The sequence below is a fragment of the Glycine max genome, chromosome 8 (genome assembly GCF_000004515.6).
Source record: "Glycine max cultivar Williams 82 chromosome 8, Glycine_max_v4.0, whole genome shotgun sequence".
NCBI lineage: Eukaryota > Viridiplantae > Streptophyta > Magnoliopsida > Fabales > Fabaceae > Glycine > Glycine max.
The window spans coordinates 23,307,861-23,326,446 of NC_038244.2; the positions used below are offsets into that span (position 1 = coordinate 23,307,861).

Below are 18,586 nucleotides of genomic sequence, written 5' to 3' on the forward strand. Positions count from 1 at the left end.
GATAAAAATAATTTGTATATTAAAATCAATTTTTAAAAAATTATGTAAATAATTTACATATTAATTTATGAAATTTAATTAAAAATGATAAAATAAAAAAATATAAACTATTCTTATTAATAAAGGATCTTATAAAATAATGAAACATAATAACTATCGTATTAATTTATTACTTTGTTTATGAATAAAATATCATGAATTTAATTCTTAGGACCAAAATTATATATTTTAAAAAATAGTAAAACTAAATATTTTAATTTTAAAATAAAAAACTGAAATTACAAATTAAAAGTATAGGAGATAAAAATTATAATTTAGCGTTTTTTTTTATTTATATAAAAAGTTAGAGAGACACTCAAATAATAATAATTATACTCCATTTTTTTAAAAGAGAATTGAAAGACTAACCCACCCCTCGGAGAAGTCATCCTAAGACCTATGATTATTATTGGTCTTTCAATTAGGAATTCACCAAATAAAAAAAACAGTCTTTCAATTAGGGGTTAATTTGTCAATTGTCAATATCCAGTGCAGTTGGTTTACACGTGGCATACGCGATCCATTCAAATATTCAAATCAGTCACTTGTCCTGAAGTGCTGAATCAACTAGGCTCCATCCACCTTTTTCACCAACCCGCATCACAACCATCCAACGGCGCAAAAACCTTAGAAGGTGACTGCACCCTTGCACTCTACCGCACCAGAAAACTTTCCATCTCCCTTATCCTGTGCTCATCGCTACGGCCGCCACTGTAACCACAATGACGGAAGAGCCTGAAACCAATCCACCGCCGCCGGAACCTTCAATCCCATCCGCACCGGCCGCCGTGGAAGAAACGGCAGCTCCGGTTACGGCAACAACGTCGCAACCAAGCGCTGAAATCGTCGTCCCTCTTGCGTTAGCTCCGAAGCGGCAGCGCCGTCCAAGCGTTCGTCTAGGGGAGATCGGCGACCAACGTGCCTCCGCACACGGCCACGAATTGCACATGCGACGCCCGAGCATGCCGCCATGGAGCTGGCGTACTCCGAAGGAATCTTCAAGAACCTCAAAAGCGCGCTCCGTGACGAACCTCACGAACGGCGGCGAAGAGTTCGGAAACAGCAACAGCCGAAGAGGGAAAGCAAAACGAGGACCAGCGACAAAGAGATTGAGAACAAATTGGGCTCCGACAGCAACAATCGACGAAAACGGTGACGAAGAAGGTTTCAGGGATTTTGAACACGAACACGAACAGAGTCCGGTGCACTCGGTGGAGGACAACGGAGTGGATTATTGGCACGTGGATCGGAACGAGGATCCTAGGGTTAGGGTTTCGGAAAACGACGGCGTTGAATCGGAGTCGCGGGAACGGAGGAAGAGCGATGGAGTGAGGTCTTGGCTTTACGAGTTAGGGTTGAGTCGGTATGCGCCTATGTTTGAGATCCATGAGGTCGATGATGAGTTGCTTCCGATGTTGACTTTGGAGGATCTCAAGGATATGGGGATCAATGCTGTTGGTTCAAGAAGGAAAATGTACACTGCAATCCAGAAGCTGAGGAAATGCTTGCTGTGACCACATGATCAAATCAAGATGAATGTATGTATATGTATATGTATGTGTAGTTTTTCTTTGTTCTGGCTTTCAAATGTGGATAGAAAAACGCATGTATGTAATGTATGCATGTACAAGAGTTTTTGGTTATCTTTGCTTTCTGGTTGAAATTTCTTGATGGCATGTTTTCTGTGTGATTTTGTCGCCTAATCGAAATAGCTGCTTACCTGATCTGAAGGTTTCTTGAACATGGGAGAATAATGAATCCGATGCTGAATATGTTTTCAAATAATGTGCAATTTAATGCTCATTTAGCTTCTGGTTAAGCTGAGGATTGATGTGGTTTTGTAAAATAGAAATGAGAAATATGTAGTGTAATTAAGTTGTCCTATAGTTTATAACTTGTGTATTCTGTGTCCCTTCGAGCGCTGTTATATTGAAAAATGTTTGTTCATTTTCTTCTGATTCTGCCATTTCCTGGTCCCATATACTCAACAACTATGCATCTTGTCCCCTCGTTAAATTTGTATATATATGTTTGATGGCTTGATAGAATTTTGTTTCTGTTTTCCGATTAACCTTTGAGATACTCTGTCTGTATTCTAACTTTGATAATGCAACAGGAGTAATCTTTTTCATTTTTCATTCATGTGAATCAGATGTGATATTTTGCTTGCTGATCTTGTAGACTGTATAATTGCGAAGTGACTAATAAATAGTCATAATATTTATGGTGGCTGAGGATGCATCTTTTCTTCTCATTGACTGTATGTTATGACTTATGATTAATCTTTCAGCTACTTGATCATTATTGTAACTACATTCTGCAATGCAACAATGATACTATGCAAGTATAAATATAGATCAATTTACTGCCACAGTTTTCCTGAGCTGCAAGTATAAATAGCAAAAGAACAGGAAACAATCTCAATCTCAAGTTACATAATGTCAAACTTAATTTAAAAAAAGATAATCGCTACTAAAGATAATGCAAGTATAAATACTAACTAATTTAAACGCTCGAAACCTTTGACAAAGATGAATGATATTTTGAGTAAGAAAGTCTAATTAGCAAGCCATTAAGAGAATAACCTTCTAGCAGAAGAAAAATAGATTAAATGTGAGCTATAATCCATCCATAAAGAAAATACTAGCTCGAAATTTAGTATTCCTCGTGTGCTGGAGCATTCACTAACTCGAAATTTTGTTTCAAATCTTTAAATTAATATTTAAAAATATGATGAAAAGGACTATACACGGTAAAATAGTCTATATTTTCACCCAATTAGAAATTACTAGTGCATGATTATTAAACTTTACAAATATAGTGAATTTATTTAGAATATTTTAGGATTTGATTTTTTGTTTTAAGGATAGGATTTCTAACATCTTTTGTTTCAAAAAAATATCTTTTAAGAATTGTTATTTATTTTAAATCTTAGGACACTATTTAGATTTTAAAATATTATAAATTTGTTTATAACATTTTAGAATTTGTTATTTATTTAAAAATTTTAGGATATTATTTAAATTTTAAAATATTATGAATTTCGACTAAAATATTTTATGATTTGTTTAATGTTTTAGGGATAGGATTTGATCAATATTTGAATATCACGCTACACTTTTTTTGCACTCTATATAAAAAAAAAATCCATGAATTTAGACTTTGATTTAGCATTTTTCTTAAAAATCATATCAACACTAAACTATCTTATATTGGAACGAATGATTATTAAACTCTAAAATATTATGAATTTGTTTAGAATATTTTAGGATTTGTTATTTTTGTTAAGGATAGGATTTCTTATATCTTTAGTTTAAAACAATTATCTTTTAAGAATTTGATATTTGTTTTAAATCTTAAGACATTATTTAGATTTAAAAATATTATAAATTTGTTTATTATATATTAGAAATTGGTATTTGTTTTAAATCTTTAGGATATTATTTAAATTTTAAAATATTATGAATTTCGTCTAAAATATTTTATGATCTGTTTCATGATTTAAGGGTAGAATATAATCAATATTTGAATATTACGTTACATAATTAACATGATAGCTTGGAGGGTGGAACGGCATGAGCTGCTTGGAAAGTGTAGGTCTAGATTTTCAAGGGCTGGTTTCACTCCTTACCCTTTGACTCCATTGATCACTCATAATATAATGGAGGATTGGTTCAAGAGAGAGATGAAGCTTTTTATCTGGCTTTGAAGAATAGAGATTTGCTTGCTGCTTCTGCATAGAATTAAAACCAACTTAGACTTATGAACCTAATCATGGTTTCAAGCTTACTTTTTTTTAATTAAGACTAGTATTTCCTCTTATTGCTTTAAACGCACCACTGTATAATAAACATTTCTTCACCTCTGAAATCTGTATTCTGTCTGGCTCATTTAAATAATATCTTCCTCCTTTCAAACAAGTTAAGAATTTATTCTGTTTGTTGTTAGAGATTCCTCCTCTAGCTTCCACATAATGATGAGAGGAGTTTCAGTTGCTTACGCCTTACCCCGTCTCTAGTATCCTTTAAGTCTCGACCACTCTTGCGAGAATGTAAATATAGTATCTTAAACAGAACAAATTCTTACTATCACCCCCTCTTATCTGGGACTCCACCAAATAAGAAATTTTTATTTTCACTCCTTTTTTATAAGGCATCGATGTAATTTTAAAATAAGTCATACTAGTGTATCTTATTTATTATTCAATTATGTAATGTTATGTGATTTTTATCATCAAATCAAACTATTCAGTTTAATTTTTTTAGTTTTTGTAATTAAAGTTTAAGGATCTTTTTGTAATTACTTCTTCAGAAGGAAGTGGTTTGTGAAGAATGCTGTATTGTTGATGGGTGAAAAAGATTATATGTAAAGAAGAAAAGACTAGGTTTAAAATCAAGAAGAATACGAATTAATTAAGGATAAAAATGTTTTTTTAATAAAACATTAAATTAAAAATTAAAATATCATATTTTCAAAAAGATCTTTGGACTTTAATTATAAAAAACAAAAAATTAAATTAAATTATCTCATGTAATAATATAAGTCATGTTTTATTTGTTTTCAAATTATACTTGAGTAATGACTCATATATTTAATTGTCGTGTTTTATAGGATAGGCTGAAATTTGAGAGAAAGTAATTGAGATGTTGTAGGAGGTGTTTGGTTTGGTTGTTTTTTGTTTTATTTTTATTGAAAATAAAAAATGGTGATGAAAATATGTTTGGTTGGATTTTTGAAAACATCCTCAGTGAAAATAAAAAAAGGAAACAACCAAAAAATAAAAATAATAAAATCTCATTTTCAATGTTTTCAGTTGATAATAGAAATCTCATTTTAGGTAAAATGAAACTGTGGTAACAATGAATGTAATTTTAAACAAATTTAAAAATACAAAAAGACAAAAAGTTAATATAATAAATTTTCAGTATTTTATTTTATGAAAACAGAAAACAAAAAGTTAAACCAAACATGTTTTTAAAATTCTAATCTTTTGAAAATAAAAATAATTTTCAGAAAATAAAATGCAAACCAAACATATTGTTAATATTTCTCGTTTAGGAATCAATGGCCAAACCAACATAGAGAAAGGAGAACGAAACAATTTTCAGATATGGGGACCGATTCTATCATAGACTTTTAGCAGTGTAACGGAGTAAGCAATTTTTTTAGTGCATCTTTTTTTCTTTGGTCAGTGGAGTGCAGCTCATGCCTCTTCAGGAGTAAGCAAAACTAACAGAATAGCAAATTCACAGTGTAATGGAGCTGTATATCATTTATTCGTATGCATTTGGGCATCATTTCATACCTCGGTTTCAAATTTGGGCATTTGGGCCTCTTATTATGGGTAAATTACAAATAACATCATGCTGCGATCAATTTCAATCTCAATTTTCATATATAGTTTTTTTCCAATAACTTTCATGACGTGTGATTTAAAATAAAAACGGTTGGTTTTAATGTCCATTAGGTAACATGAGAATCAAACCTACTAGAATTTTTTGGTTAGCAGAAATTGAAACTTGAGTATAAGGAATTTATAACAGCTCACACGTTCAACAAACAGGGTTTACATTAAGTTTAACTGTGAGAGATTTAAGTAGTTTACATAAAGTTTTAGGTTCAAATTTGATTTTCATCATCATATATAAAAAAAGTAACATGAGAATCAAGTCAAGTGTATTATTTAAATAATTTGTAAACTAGTTCAATTTTATAGAATTTAATATTTCGAATTTAACTCGAAAATATGACATGTGTTATAACTTCATATGTGACATTTAAAAATTGTTGGCCCAGTTAATTCGATAATTGAGTTTCTTTACCAAGGTTTGAGGTTCATTCTCTGGCTTGGACATGAATTGTAAATAGAGATAGCACTTTACCTCAAAGGTGAAAAAACGTTAGTTGGATGTCAAATAAGAAGTCCCAAATTTCTGGTTAAAAAAATTGTTGAAACATTAACCAGAGGTTAAGGCAACGATTTTTTGGTACTTAGAATACTTTTGAAGACCTCCATCCAAGAGTTGTCCACATAATGGGCTCTTAAACCGGAACAAAGTGGTCCAATCCATAATCTTTAGGGACTTGCTTTGGGCACCAGTCCAACTGCTGGTACACCCAGCATGTTTGGTGAAATGGCAAAAATATCCTCCATCTTTTTTTTAAAAGCTTTTGGAATTCCTCCCTCCCTGCCACTACAGTATTTTGCGTAAAACCTGGGCTGCTTCTCCTCCGCGCTTGTTTATTCCCGTTGGTGTTTTCGTCACGCCACCGCCGCGTCGCCATCACGGTAAGTTTTTCATTTGATTAACCTTGCATTACATTCATGGGGGAGGGGATCCATATTTTATATGGATTAGTAATCCGCATACCGATGAGTAATCCATAATTTGTTTTTTTTTTCTTTTTTGAGTTTCAAAATTTATTTTATAATTATTCAAAATTTTAAAATTAAATAATATTTTTGTTTAAAATTTGCTTTTGTAATAAGTAAATGTTGTTGCTTTTTTTGTGTAATTATAATTAATTAAAAATATTTATTTTGTGTAGTTGATTTTTTTTAAGAAATTAAGTAATTTGTTTATTTTAAAACAAATGTATATATATATATATATATTATTTAATTATTTTTAAAAAGTATTAGTAAATTAGAATTTGTTAAATTTGTTATTTTAATTACATAAATATTAATATTTTGCATTAATAAGTTTAGTAATTTTGTTATATTTGATAGTTTAAAAAGTGTTTTATAAATTTGTTATATATGATAAATTTGAAATGTTTATTAGTATATTTTTGACAATTTAGTAATGATATGGAACAATAAATTTTTTTTTATCATTAGTCAGTTTTCATTAATTTAACTTTGCATTAAAATTTAAGTGAAAAACAAAATTGTAGTTTTATTTTGGCGATTACTTTAAGTTTTCAATAAAATTTAATTTTTTTTATTGTGATAGTAATTTGGGATTGATTGTAGTATTGTTCTTTCGCTTACGAATTTTGATGACTCCTTTAATGAGCAGATCATGGTTAGAATACGAGGTTTGGGTCGAGCTTTAGGAAGGATTATCAGAAGAGCCCTCGGGAGAGAAGTCAACTGTGATGTAGATGATGCTCCTCAGCGGCGAAGGCCCACAGCATCCGCACGTAGGCAATGGGAAGTTGCACTTGTTGCTGAGGATGTTGACAATATGGATCATGCCGATAAGGAAGTCCATGAATAGTCTGAAGAAGCAATTGGCGTTGATGTCCCGACTGATGTCGAGGGTTTTCTAGGCAAACCCCACGACACATTAGTGTTGCAAGACTATGTTTATCATGTGGCCGTGAAAGTTTGGAGTGGAGAGGTATTTGTAATTTTAAATAAATGTTATTTCCCTAAGTAATTACTAATTTTTGTTGAAATGATTTATATTACAATTTTCAAGAACGTCCTGAGTTGAAATTATGCTCCCATGAAAGAAAGGTCGAGAAGTTTCGCAGGCCTGCCCCTGAGATCGAAGGCTTAGTGGCTGCCATTGGATTAAGTCCTATGATCACATGTTCGTTGGACATTGGTGATCGGGGACTTATGTCTGCTTTCATTGAGAGGTGGCATAAGGAAACCAGTAGTTTCCATCTGCCAATTGGAGAGGTGACTATCACCTTGGATGATGTGGCCTCGTTGCTGCATTTGCCCATTACAGGCGCGTTCCATAGTTTTTAGTCTCTTCATGTGGACGATGCCATCTTGCTGCTAGTGGAATTGCTTGAAGTAAGTGGTGAAGAGGCATGAGCTGAGACAGTACAATGCCATGGGGCATATGTTCGACTTTCCTGGTTGCGAGACATATATCGGAGCAAATGTGACGCAACACAGTGGACACCCGCAGCTCGTGCATATTTGTTGCACCTTTTTGGTTGCACACTCTTTGCTAACAAGAGTGCGACACACATTCATGTCGTATTCTTGGACGCATTGATGGACCTAACGCAGATTGGAAGCTATACATGGGGAGCTACTACACTGGTGCATATGTATGACAGTCTGAATGATGCATCAAAGAGCATGACTAGACAACTTGTAGGATACATCACACTTTTACAGGTCATTTGAATTTTGATTCAAAATACATATTAACTTGTTTATTCTATTTTGAGAAATGTGTTTAATTGATTTGTTCAAAAAATATGTGCAGTGTTGGATCTACGAGCACTTTCCCTCGGTTGGTTGTGTTGTTGATGCTGAGGATTATGATAAGAGGAAACCACATGCCTAATTTTGGAAGTCTGGGAAGGCATCACCAATATCGATATATCGTAGGCGGTTGGATAGATTGACGTCTGATGTTGTATGTTGGATTCCATATGGTGACTACCGTGCCTCCAGAGAGTTTGAGGTTATCTCTTTATTTTTAGGACATATCAGATGGGGTCTATTTATTGTCATACACCAGAGAGGGTTGTACGAAAGTTTGGGTATGTCTAGACCATTCCTCCACACCTTGCTACTACTTTTCTCTGTATAAAAGACATTGATGATAGATGGATTCAATTTTCTAAATACACTGCACCGATTGGTCAGATATGTGTAGCGCTTGGGTAGTGTTAACCGGACTACATGGATTGGTTCTACTCGATATCCCATTCCTTCATGAGTCCAGCATAGTCTGGGGATCCTCCTAGACAGCCCCCTGTGCAGCAGCATGACACATTTAAGGAACCACATGTTGCTCAACATCCAATGGCGACAATGGGTATGAATGAAGCAGCTGAAGATGCATATGCTGGTGTAGAGCGACCTCGACATGCTGTGGTAAATAATTTTTCAAATGTAATTGTTACTCAATTTATGTGAACATTCATTAACCCTTAACATTATTTGTTTTTGTTTTTTATCATGTCGTAGGAGGCTTGTCAAGCAATGGGCAAAAGGTTGGAGCGATTGCTCAACCTAAGGAAAGTCACTAAAGGCACAAAGACATACAATGTGATGGAGGACTGTCTGCGGATCGCTAGAGGTGTGACTGTGGATCACAATGTATATGTACGGTCGCGACGAAGGCGTCACACTGAAGATGCGTGAAGAGTTATTTTAGTTACCTAGTTTTATATAATTTTTGGTTTTATATGAGTAAAGAACGTTAATTGTTTAAGTTGTATTTTTAATTTTTGATTAATGATGAATTAACATTATTATGTTTATCCTTTGGTAACCCTAATTAGTGAAACTAACTTAATTATTTAAGTAACACTAATAATGTGATTATTGGATACAATGTCACATAAAAGACACTAAGTAAGTAAATGTCAATGTTGAATGAAACATGCATATATCATCATTTTAGATCACAAGCACAAAAGTAAGTAAATGTTTAATCTTCATCTAAATCAACATATTTTGTATTCAACCTTAACAAATCTTTATACTGTTGCATTCTACTAATATATGGTGTGAGCCACTGCTTTGCCTACTGATGACAATGTGTAGACCATAATAACGCTATTGGCAGTAAGGGACAAAGATCCCTTAGAAATGCTTGTTACATTAGAACATACACATTAAAAATACCATGGTGCAAATATTTTCACAATAATTACACAGGAAGGATGACTCATGCATTCACCTGAACAAAATGATTACTATACACATGACCGATACATATAACACGATGCACAAAATAATCTATTAGTGGTTAACTTCTAAGAGGAAAAAATGTCATGCTTTGTCGGAGTGACAAAGAAACAAGGATCACATTATACCTTGATGCAATGACATATCTCATGTCAGTTATATTCATTCACTTGTCCATGGTAACCTACATGTAACAGTCAATAAATTGAATTTAGTTACTGCATATTTAATGGCAGAAAACATAACATTAAAGTTATATATTATACCATGGATAATCCATCAACAAGTAGGGATCACTTTAATTCCTCAAATCGGTCTATACCACTAACCAGATTTATATAGTCATCAGACCATTTTGTAAGTTCTTTAAGCAAATGATTGCACACCAATGACCATGAATCTTCACACATACCTAATAGGGCAACAACTATCGACATCCACAGTTACCATAATCTTTCACATCAACAATGTTTACAATAGAATCATGAATGCATGGATGAAATTGATCCAACATTGGCACGATCTTTCTTTCAAATGGTTGCTCAGATGATAATGCACCATGTTTCACTGATGAATTACTGTTCTGCACAGAGTGTAATGCATCAACATACTCCCAGGATGAGGGATCACGCTTTATAGATCTTTGTTGCTTGGTCACCGGTCTCTTCTGAGCACCTTTTATTTTGACCTTTTCTGGAGGAGCACACATAAAGTTTAGATCAGGATAAGCAATTTCCTGAAGTTTATTCTTCAAAGTAACTTTGCCACAAACATCAAGCTCTTCAAATCGTTTGGAAATGGTTTCCATCTCTTCGGTTATGCTTACTTGGGCCTCAGATAACCCTTGGTCTAAAAAACTTAGCCTCCGCCAAAACATATGGATTGTTTCAAATGGTATGCTACCAACAACATATTTGGATAGTTCACACGCACATGGAAGACCGTAAGTAGTTCTCATCATGCATCCACAATGAAAAGGGTTTTTGTTAGCATAATGTACATGCTCAAACTCAGCAGCAATCTGATTTAAAGTATAACTTGATACCATGCCAAGTAGTCTCTTGTATAGGGATGCCTTAATTTGAGTGTGTTGCAGTGTGATCATGTTGTTCATGGATTCCCAAACATTATATAGGTCTCCAAGGCTATTTTGTAGTAGTCTCTTTAAGGCCCAATGAGCATACTCAACCTTGCATATGAGATACACAACAAATAGAGGAAACACATTATTTTTTTTATGCATTCAATCATAAAAGCTAACAATTTGATATATTTTACAATTTAATACCAGTTAGTTGTTGTGTTTCTAAAGTGCATGACCTTATTCGTCCAGACTTTAACAAATCTTTCTTTGTGAGGGAATGACCCATGTTTGGTTGACATAGTCAACAAATATTGGCCATGGTGAGCAAGCAATTTCAAATTTCTTAAGGCAGTCATCAAACTGTTGCTCAGAAGGACAATCCACTAAACTCCCTCAGGCTTCCATTACGTAGTCCTATGCATTTTTTTTACCAACAAGGATTTTACACTTTGCCTTCACATTCTTATCAATTTGAAATCGACACAACAAATTCGTGGACTCAGGGAATATAGTTTTCACTGCATTCATCAATGCTAGATCTCTGTCAGTCACAATAACTCCAGGGAGTGCATCACGTCTAACGAAAAGACCACGAAACCTTTCTAGAGCCTAAACAACGTTATTAAGATGTTCTCCCTCCAAATAGTCAAAGGAAGCAGAGAATTTCATCCATGTTGGTATCACACCAACAATATCAAGTAACGGTAGTTTGTACATGTTTATCTTATAGATACCATCTATCAAAAAGACCAAATTACAAGCATTGGTTAATTTCACAGCATCAGGATGACTCCAAAATATGTCATGTACAATATCTTCATCCTTTAATCTATGCCAATGAATATATTGATCCCATTCAAGAAGTCTCATTAGTTGTTGCATTTCAGTATTATTGCCTCTTATGGAAGAACAGTAAGCATTTCTTGCATTGTATATTTGTTTGATCGTTGTATAATTATTGGCATTGTGCTCTTTCAACGTTAGAAGAATATTTATGGGTTTGACCATTGACTTTGTCATATTAACAACAACTATATTCTCATCCTTAGTTAGTCTACCAGCATATGGATGTCCAACTAAACACTTTGCCAATTCATGATTGTGCCTCCCACAGATTAAATTCATTATTCATCCTTCACCTCCTAACTCTGGTTTTGCATGCAACTTAAATGGACACCCACATTTTCTACTACCAGTACATGTTTAAACAGAGAGGGTTGTGCGGCAGTTTGGGTATGTTCAGATGATTCCTCCACACTCTCCGGGTTCAAGATTATGCTTGGAAGATATTGACGACAAATGGATGCATTTCTCTGACTACCTTGCACTGGTAGGCCAGATTTGTGTTGTGCCTGGACAATATGCACCGGACTACATGTAATGGTTTTACATGATTTTGCATCTATTCATGAGGTTGACATAGCCTGGGGAGACATATGTGAAACCATATATGCCTCGGTACCCGATGGCGGCAACAACTACGGAGGAAGCACTTGCGCATGCACCTTCTGATATGGAGCAGCCTAGACGTGCAGTGGTAACATATATATTCATCTTACTCTTAATTTCATTTGATTTAAACATGCAATATGGTTATACCTAATCCGTTGTTGTGAATGTCATAAGAGGCTTGCCAATCAATAGTTGAAAGGTTGGAGCGGTTGCTCAACCTAAGGATAGTGACTGAAGGCACATAAACATACAATGTCATGCCAGACTATCTAAGGATCACTAGAGGTGTCATTGTGGATCACAATGTATATGTGCGATTGCGACGAAGACAGCACACGAATCACGCATGAATACACACTATGTTTATCATTTTATTTTATTTGACAACATTTTTCTTTTAACAATTTTATTTGAATTGTTTTTTTTATATTACTATTTACAAACGTAAATTATTTAACCCTAAAGCATTTTTGATGTTGTACTAAACCCTGCTTTTCACGTGACAGTTAACTCTAACAACGCACGTAACACTAAACCCTAAGTATTATAGTAACCCTAAACCATTTTAACGTAAAATATAACACGTAATTATGTGAATTTCCAATGAAACAACTATATATTATTGTAATACATGACAATGTTATAGGTACCTAAAATGTTCAGTCTTCACTTCAATCAATATAGTCTCTTTTCAACATCATCAAATTTTTGTACTACCGCATTCTACTAATATATGGAGTTTGTCACTGCTTTGCTTGAGAATGACAATTCCTAGACCATAACAAAGCTAGAGGTGGTAAGGGATAACGATCTCTTAAATAAACCTATTACACATGCACAAATAATTTCAAGTTATAATAACACAATTAATTTAAAAAATTTAAAAACAGGATTATGATGAATCTACCTGAATAAAATGATTGCCAATGACGTGACTAATACATATTACGCGATGCACAGAAGAATCTGTTGGTGGTTGACTTCTAAGAGGAAAAAATGTCATGCTTTGTTGTCGAGACAACGATACAAGGATAACATTATACCTTGATGCAATGAAATATCCCATGTCGGTTATATCCATCCACTTATCCATAGTAACCTGCATGAACCAGTTATATGAATTACATTTAATTAAACTAAATTTTAAATAAAAAAACAAAACATAAATTACATACCATGGATAATCCATCAACATGTAGGGGCCTCTTTAATTCCTCAAATCTATCTATGCCACCAAGGAGGTTAATATACTCATTAGACCATTTGCCAAGTTCATTAAGCAAATGGTTGCGCACCAACAACCATGAATCTTCATCCATACCTAATAAGGCAACAATTGTATGATATCCACAATCACCGTCAGCTTTGACATCGACAATGTTTTCAATGGAATTATGAATGAACAAATGAAATTGATCCCAACATTGGCATAGTCTTTCTTCGAATTGCCTGGTCAGAAGATGATGCACTAGGTTAGACTGAAGAATTACTATTTTGCACAGAATGTAAAGCATCAACATACTCCCAGTAAGACAGATTGCACTTTATTGATCTTTGATGTTTGGTCATCGGTTTCTTCTGAGCACCTTTGATGTTGACCTTTTCTGGAGGAGGACACATAGAGTTTAGATCAGGGTAGGCAATTTCCTAAAGTTTACTCTTTAGAGTAACTTTGCCACAAACATAAAGCTCTTCAAATCGCTTGGATATGATTTCCATCTGTTCGGTTATGGTCACTTGGGGCTCAGATAACCCTTGGTCTGAAAAACTTAGCCTCCACCAAAACATATGGATTGTCTCAAGTGGTATGGTACCAACAACATATTTGGATAGCTCACATGCAAATGGAAGACTGTGGGTAGTTCTCATGACACATCCACAACGAGAAGGGTTTTTGCCAGCATGATGTACACGCTCAAACTCAGTAACAATATGATTTAAAGCATACCTTGAAAACATGTAGTTTCTTGTATAAGGTAACTTTAAACACATGTCCAACCACATGTGTACTTGTCTCAAAGGGTGCCTTAATTTCAGTGTGTTGCAGCGTGATCATGTTGTTCATGACTTTCCAAACACTACATAGGTCTCCAAGGCTATTCTGTAATAGTCTTTTTAAAGCCCAATGAGCAGATTCAACCCTGCATATGAAATACACAAAAAACAATAAACAAATACAAGTATTTTTATCTATTAAGTCCTAAACCATAATAAAAAAATGAGAATTTTCATACCTGTTTGTTGTTGTGTTTCCTAAGTGCATCACCTTATTTGTCCTGACTTTAACAAATTTTTCTTTGTGGGGAATTATCGATGTTTGGTTGACATAGTCAACAAACATTGGCCATGGTGAATAAGCAATTTCAAACTTCTTAAGGCAATCATAGAACTGACGCTCGGAATAACAATCAACCAAACTCCCCCAGGCATCCATGACATAATCCCATGCATTTGTTTTACCAATTAGGGATTTACATTTTGCCTTGACATTCTTGTCGATATGAAACCTACATAACAAGTTGGTACACTCAGGAAAAATAGTTTTCACTGCATTCATAAATGTTAGGTCTCTGTTGGTAACAATAACTCTAGGAAGGGAATCACGTCTTAGAAAAAAACCTCGAAATCGTTCTAGAGCCCATACCATATTATTTAGACGTTCTTCCTCCAAATAGGCTAAACTAGCAAAAAATGTCATCCCTGTTGGTGTCACACAAACCAAGTCAAGTAACGGGAGCATGTACCTGTTTATTTTGTAGGTACTATCTATCAAAAATACCAAAATACAAGCATTGCATAACTTCACTACATCATGATGACACCGAAAGATATTGCATACAACATCTTCATCCTTTAACCTATGCCAATGAATATACTGATCCCGTTCAAGAAGATTTGTTAGATGTTGCATTTTAATATCATTGTCTCTTATGGAAGAATGGTATGCACTTCTTGAATTGTATATTTGTTTGGTTGTTGTACAACTATTGACATTATGCTCCTTCAACGTTAGCAAAATATTTCTTGGTTGCACCATTGACTTTGTCATATCAGTAATAATTATCTTTTCTTCCTTAGTCAATCGACCAACATATTGATATCCAACTAATGACTTTGTCATTTTATGATTGTGACTCCCAGACATTAACTTCACCATCCATCCTTGACCCCCAACCACTAGTTTCCATTGAAGCTTAAAGGGACACCCACATTTCCTATTGCCAGTATCTCTTCTTACAAAATCTTTCTTCCTAGACCAATACTGAGCACTCCTTTCACAACCAATTAAGAAAAATGAAGTCATTCCTCTAATACCAATGTTTGTGTATGACCTCATAATCACCTCTACAAATCCAATTTTATCAGCAACAGATCGAGCCCACAACAAAATATCATCTCGGGTAGCAAACACCTACAATGAAATCCACACAACTTTAGTCTTCAAAGGGACATTCATATTATTAATTTAATAACAATAAATCACATTAATACCTGAGAAGTATTGAACACATCAGAACAATGAACATGTTCTTCATTCACATCAGCTTCGTCTTCATTTTGTTCATTCATATCAACTTCTTCAGACATTATACTATCATACATTCATCGATCTTCGTTCATCTTAACAACACGTTCAAAAGTTTGAGCATCACAAACAAATAACTCCTAACTGCACCATACATATACTAAATCACACAAAATCCTACATAATTTTTTATTTTATATAATATTATAAAACATTAAAATTGATAACCCTATATTTTAAAAACCAATAACATAAACTTTTTCTACTTACAATTCATAACCATATAATACATAAAAAAATTATAACTGAACCATATGTAGTAAAATAAATTATTTTAATCAACTTAATTCTAATTCATTAAATTATGACCACACAAAACAATCAATTTTAGATCACAACGACTTAAATAAATTATACGTAAATTACAAGTGTAAATTATCTTAGATTTAATATCATTTCCAAAATATAACAATAAGTAATTACAAATTAATTATCAATCTACACTTATTTAAAAATATTTAAAAGAATAATACAAATTACATTTCAAATAAACAAATAAAAAAATAATTTTTTTATACACATTAATTTAATTTTTTTAACAATCATACTAACATATTTATAATTTTAAAAAAATTTAAAATTTCTTTTAATCCATATAACTCAAAAAAAAAACTCCGACGCACCTTCGACGTATCTTTGTTAACAACCAAAGCAACCACCACTGACGTACCTCCGTAACACTTTTACCTCGACCGAAGCGGCACAATGTACCTCTCATGACAATGAATAAACCAAAAGAAATGGACCGAGAAAATGAAAGAATGACTGTGTTATTGTAAAAAAAGAAACTTAAAGGGAAGAAAAAAGCAATAAGAGCATTTTCGAAATTAAATTTTTTTTGCTGGGTGCACAAGTAATATGATTGGTACACGTAGCAACACCCTAAAACAAGTGAGATGTTTTCTCGAGAAAAACAAATGTTATGTTATAAAGGTTTTAGTTATAGGCTATTAACCTACACATGCATCCACTCTTTTATTTAGTTAGTTTGAAAAACATTTTATATCTAATATATTTTCATATTTAAATGAGTAACAATATAACCTATATTAGTTTAATTGTTGTTGTATTAGATTTTTATCATTAAAATTTGAAATTATATATTAGTTAGTTTGTTTAAAGGTTAAAGCTTGTTGACTTGTGTAAAAGTTTTTTTTTAGTATAGAGTATGAGAAACCTTTATGAAAGATAATCTTACTTGAACCAATAAGATTACCATGAGTGATAAAACTATCATTCTAAATATTTAATGCAGTACATACCTGATATAAGTTTAAATCTATTAGCCTACCTATTTCTATAATGATAATTAAATAATTTCAATAAAACTTATTTCTTTTAAAAAAAATCCACCCTTATATCATATTTGAATCCTTAATCTTGAAAGTAAAATAATTTCAATAAATACTCTCCTTCCTCACGTGTCTTTAAGCTTTAAATAAATAATTTTTATTAACTAATTATTCATTCAAAGAAAATAGTGGTATAAATTGGAGAAATTGCATTGAAAATTGACACAAATAAAACTTTTTACATGGTTAATTGACATTATCTCTTGAGCCTCATGTTATAGTTGGATTTCCATGAAAAATGGGTTGGATGGATGAAACAGTCAAGTAGTATGATTTGATCAATGGTGATCTAAATGGTCCTATTTAACCAAAAAGAGGTCTCAAACAAGGAGCCCCACTATCCCCATACTTGTTCATTTTATGTAATGAAGGCCTTTCTAGTATCTTTAAAAAAAGAGAGGCAATGAGAGAAATCCAGGGTGTCAAAGTGTGTAGAGGAGCTCCTCTCCTCACACATTTTATTTGCTGACGATTGTTTCTTATTCTATAGGACAAATGATAAAGAGAGCAATTCTCTTAAGGAAACTCTTGACATTTATGGAAAAGCATCAGGCTAGTTGATCAATTACCAGATGTCTGAAATCTTCTTCAACAACACTTCAATGCCAACATGACAACAAATCTCATCTCTCCTAGGAATGCATGAAACTTTAGGAGCAAGCAAGTATATGGGGCTCCCATCTTTCTTTGGAAGCAAGAAGAAACAAGTGTTTGGCTTTCTCAAAGATAGACAATGGAAGCAAATCAACCATTGGTCCACGAAACATCAACACTTGAAGATAGACAATGGAAGCAAGCGAGGAAATTCTCATCAAATCTGTTGCACAAATAATTCCCACATATTGTATGAGTGTTTTCCTTCTTCCATCAACACTTGAAGATGAATTAGAAAAAATAATGAATTCCTTTTGGTGGGGAAAAAGAAGTGAAGCAACTCGTGGCATCAATTGGGAAAAAGGAGGATGGCAATACGAGTTTCAAATATCTTCATGCTTTCAATTTATCCATGCTAAGGAAGCAAAGTTGGAAACTTTTATGCAACCAAGATACTATAGTTTCAAAGGTCTTCAAAGCTAAATATTTTCCTAATGGAAAAATTTTAGATGCACAATTAGGACATAATTTGAGTATCATAGTATACATACATAATGCATATCTAACTAATAATTAACATTTGACGCTACTTACGCACAAAATAAATTGATATCAATTAGTCATTATGTTAGTATATTTGTAGCTTGAGGATAAATGATACTATAATTTTTTTAGGTTAAAAATATAATTTTTGCGCTCTTATTTTTTTAAAATCCATGATTTTAGTTTTTTTTAATTGAAATAATTTGTTCCCTACTTTTAAAAAAATATGTGACTTTAGTTTTCTTGATCAATTTAAGACTTGACTGTGTACTACATTAATTCTTTTTTTTAATAAATTAAGCATGGTAGCAATTAAATGA

At 33.1% G+C, this 18,586-nt stretch overlaps 1 protein-coding gene across 2 annotated transcripts; it reads left to right on the forward strand.

The window, feature by feature from the left end:
• Positions 1–602: 602 nt before the first annotated feature.
• On the forward strand, positions 603–2,408 carry LOC102664834 (uncharacterized). 2 transcript variants are annotated; one of them, XM_041018442.1, is made up of 2 exons: positions 603–1,577; positions 2,156–2,408. In XM_041018442.1, exon 1 carries the CDS (start codon positions 762–764, stop codon positions 1,551–1,553), a length of 792 nt encoding a protein of 263 aa, XP_040874376.1. In that variant the 5' UTR covers positions 603–761; the 3' UTR covers positions 1,554–1,577; positions 2,156–2,408. The 2 variants fall into 2 exon arrangements, with proteins under 2 accessions (XP_040874376.1, XP_006585841.1); XM_006585778.4 differs by having other exon boundaries at positions 2,192–2,408.
• The last annotated feature ends 16,178 nt before the right edge of the window (positions 2,409–18,586 follow it).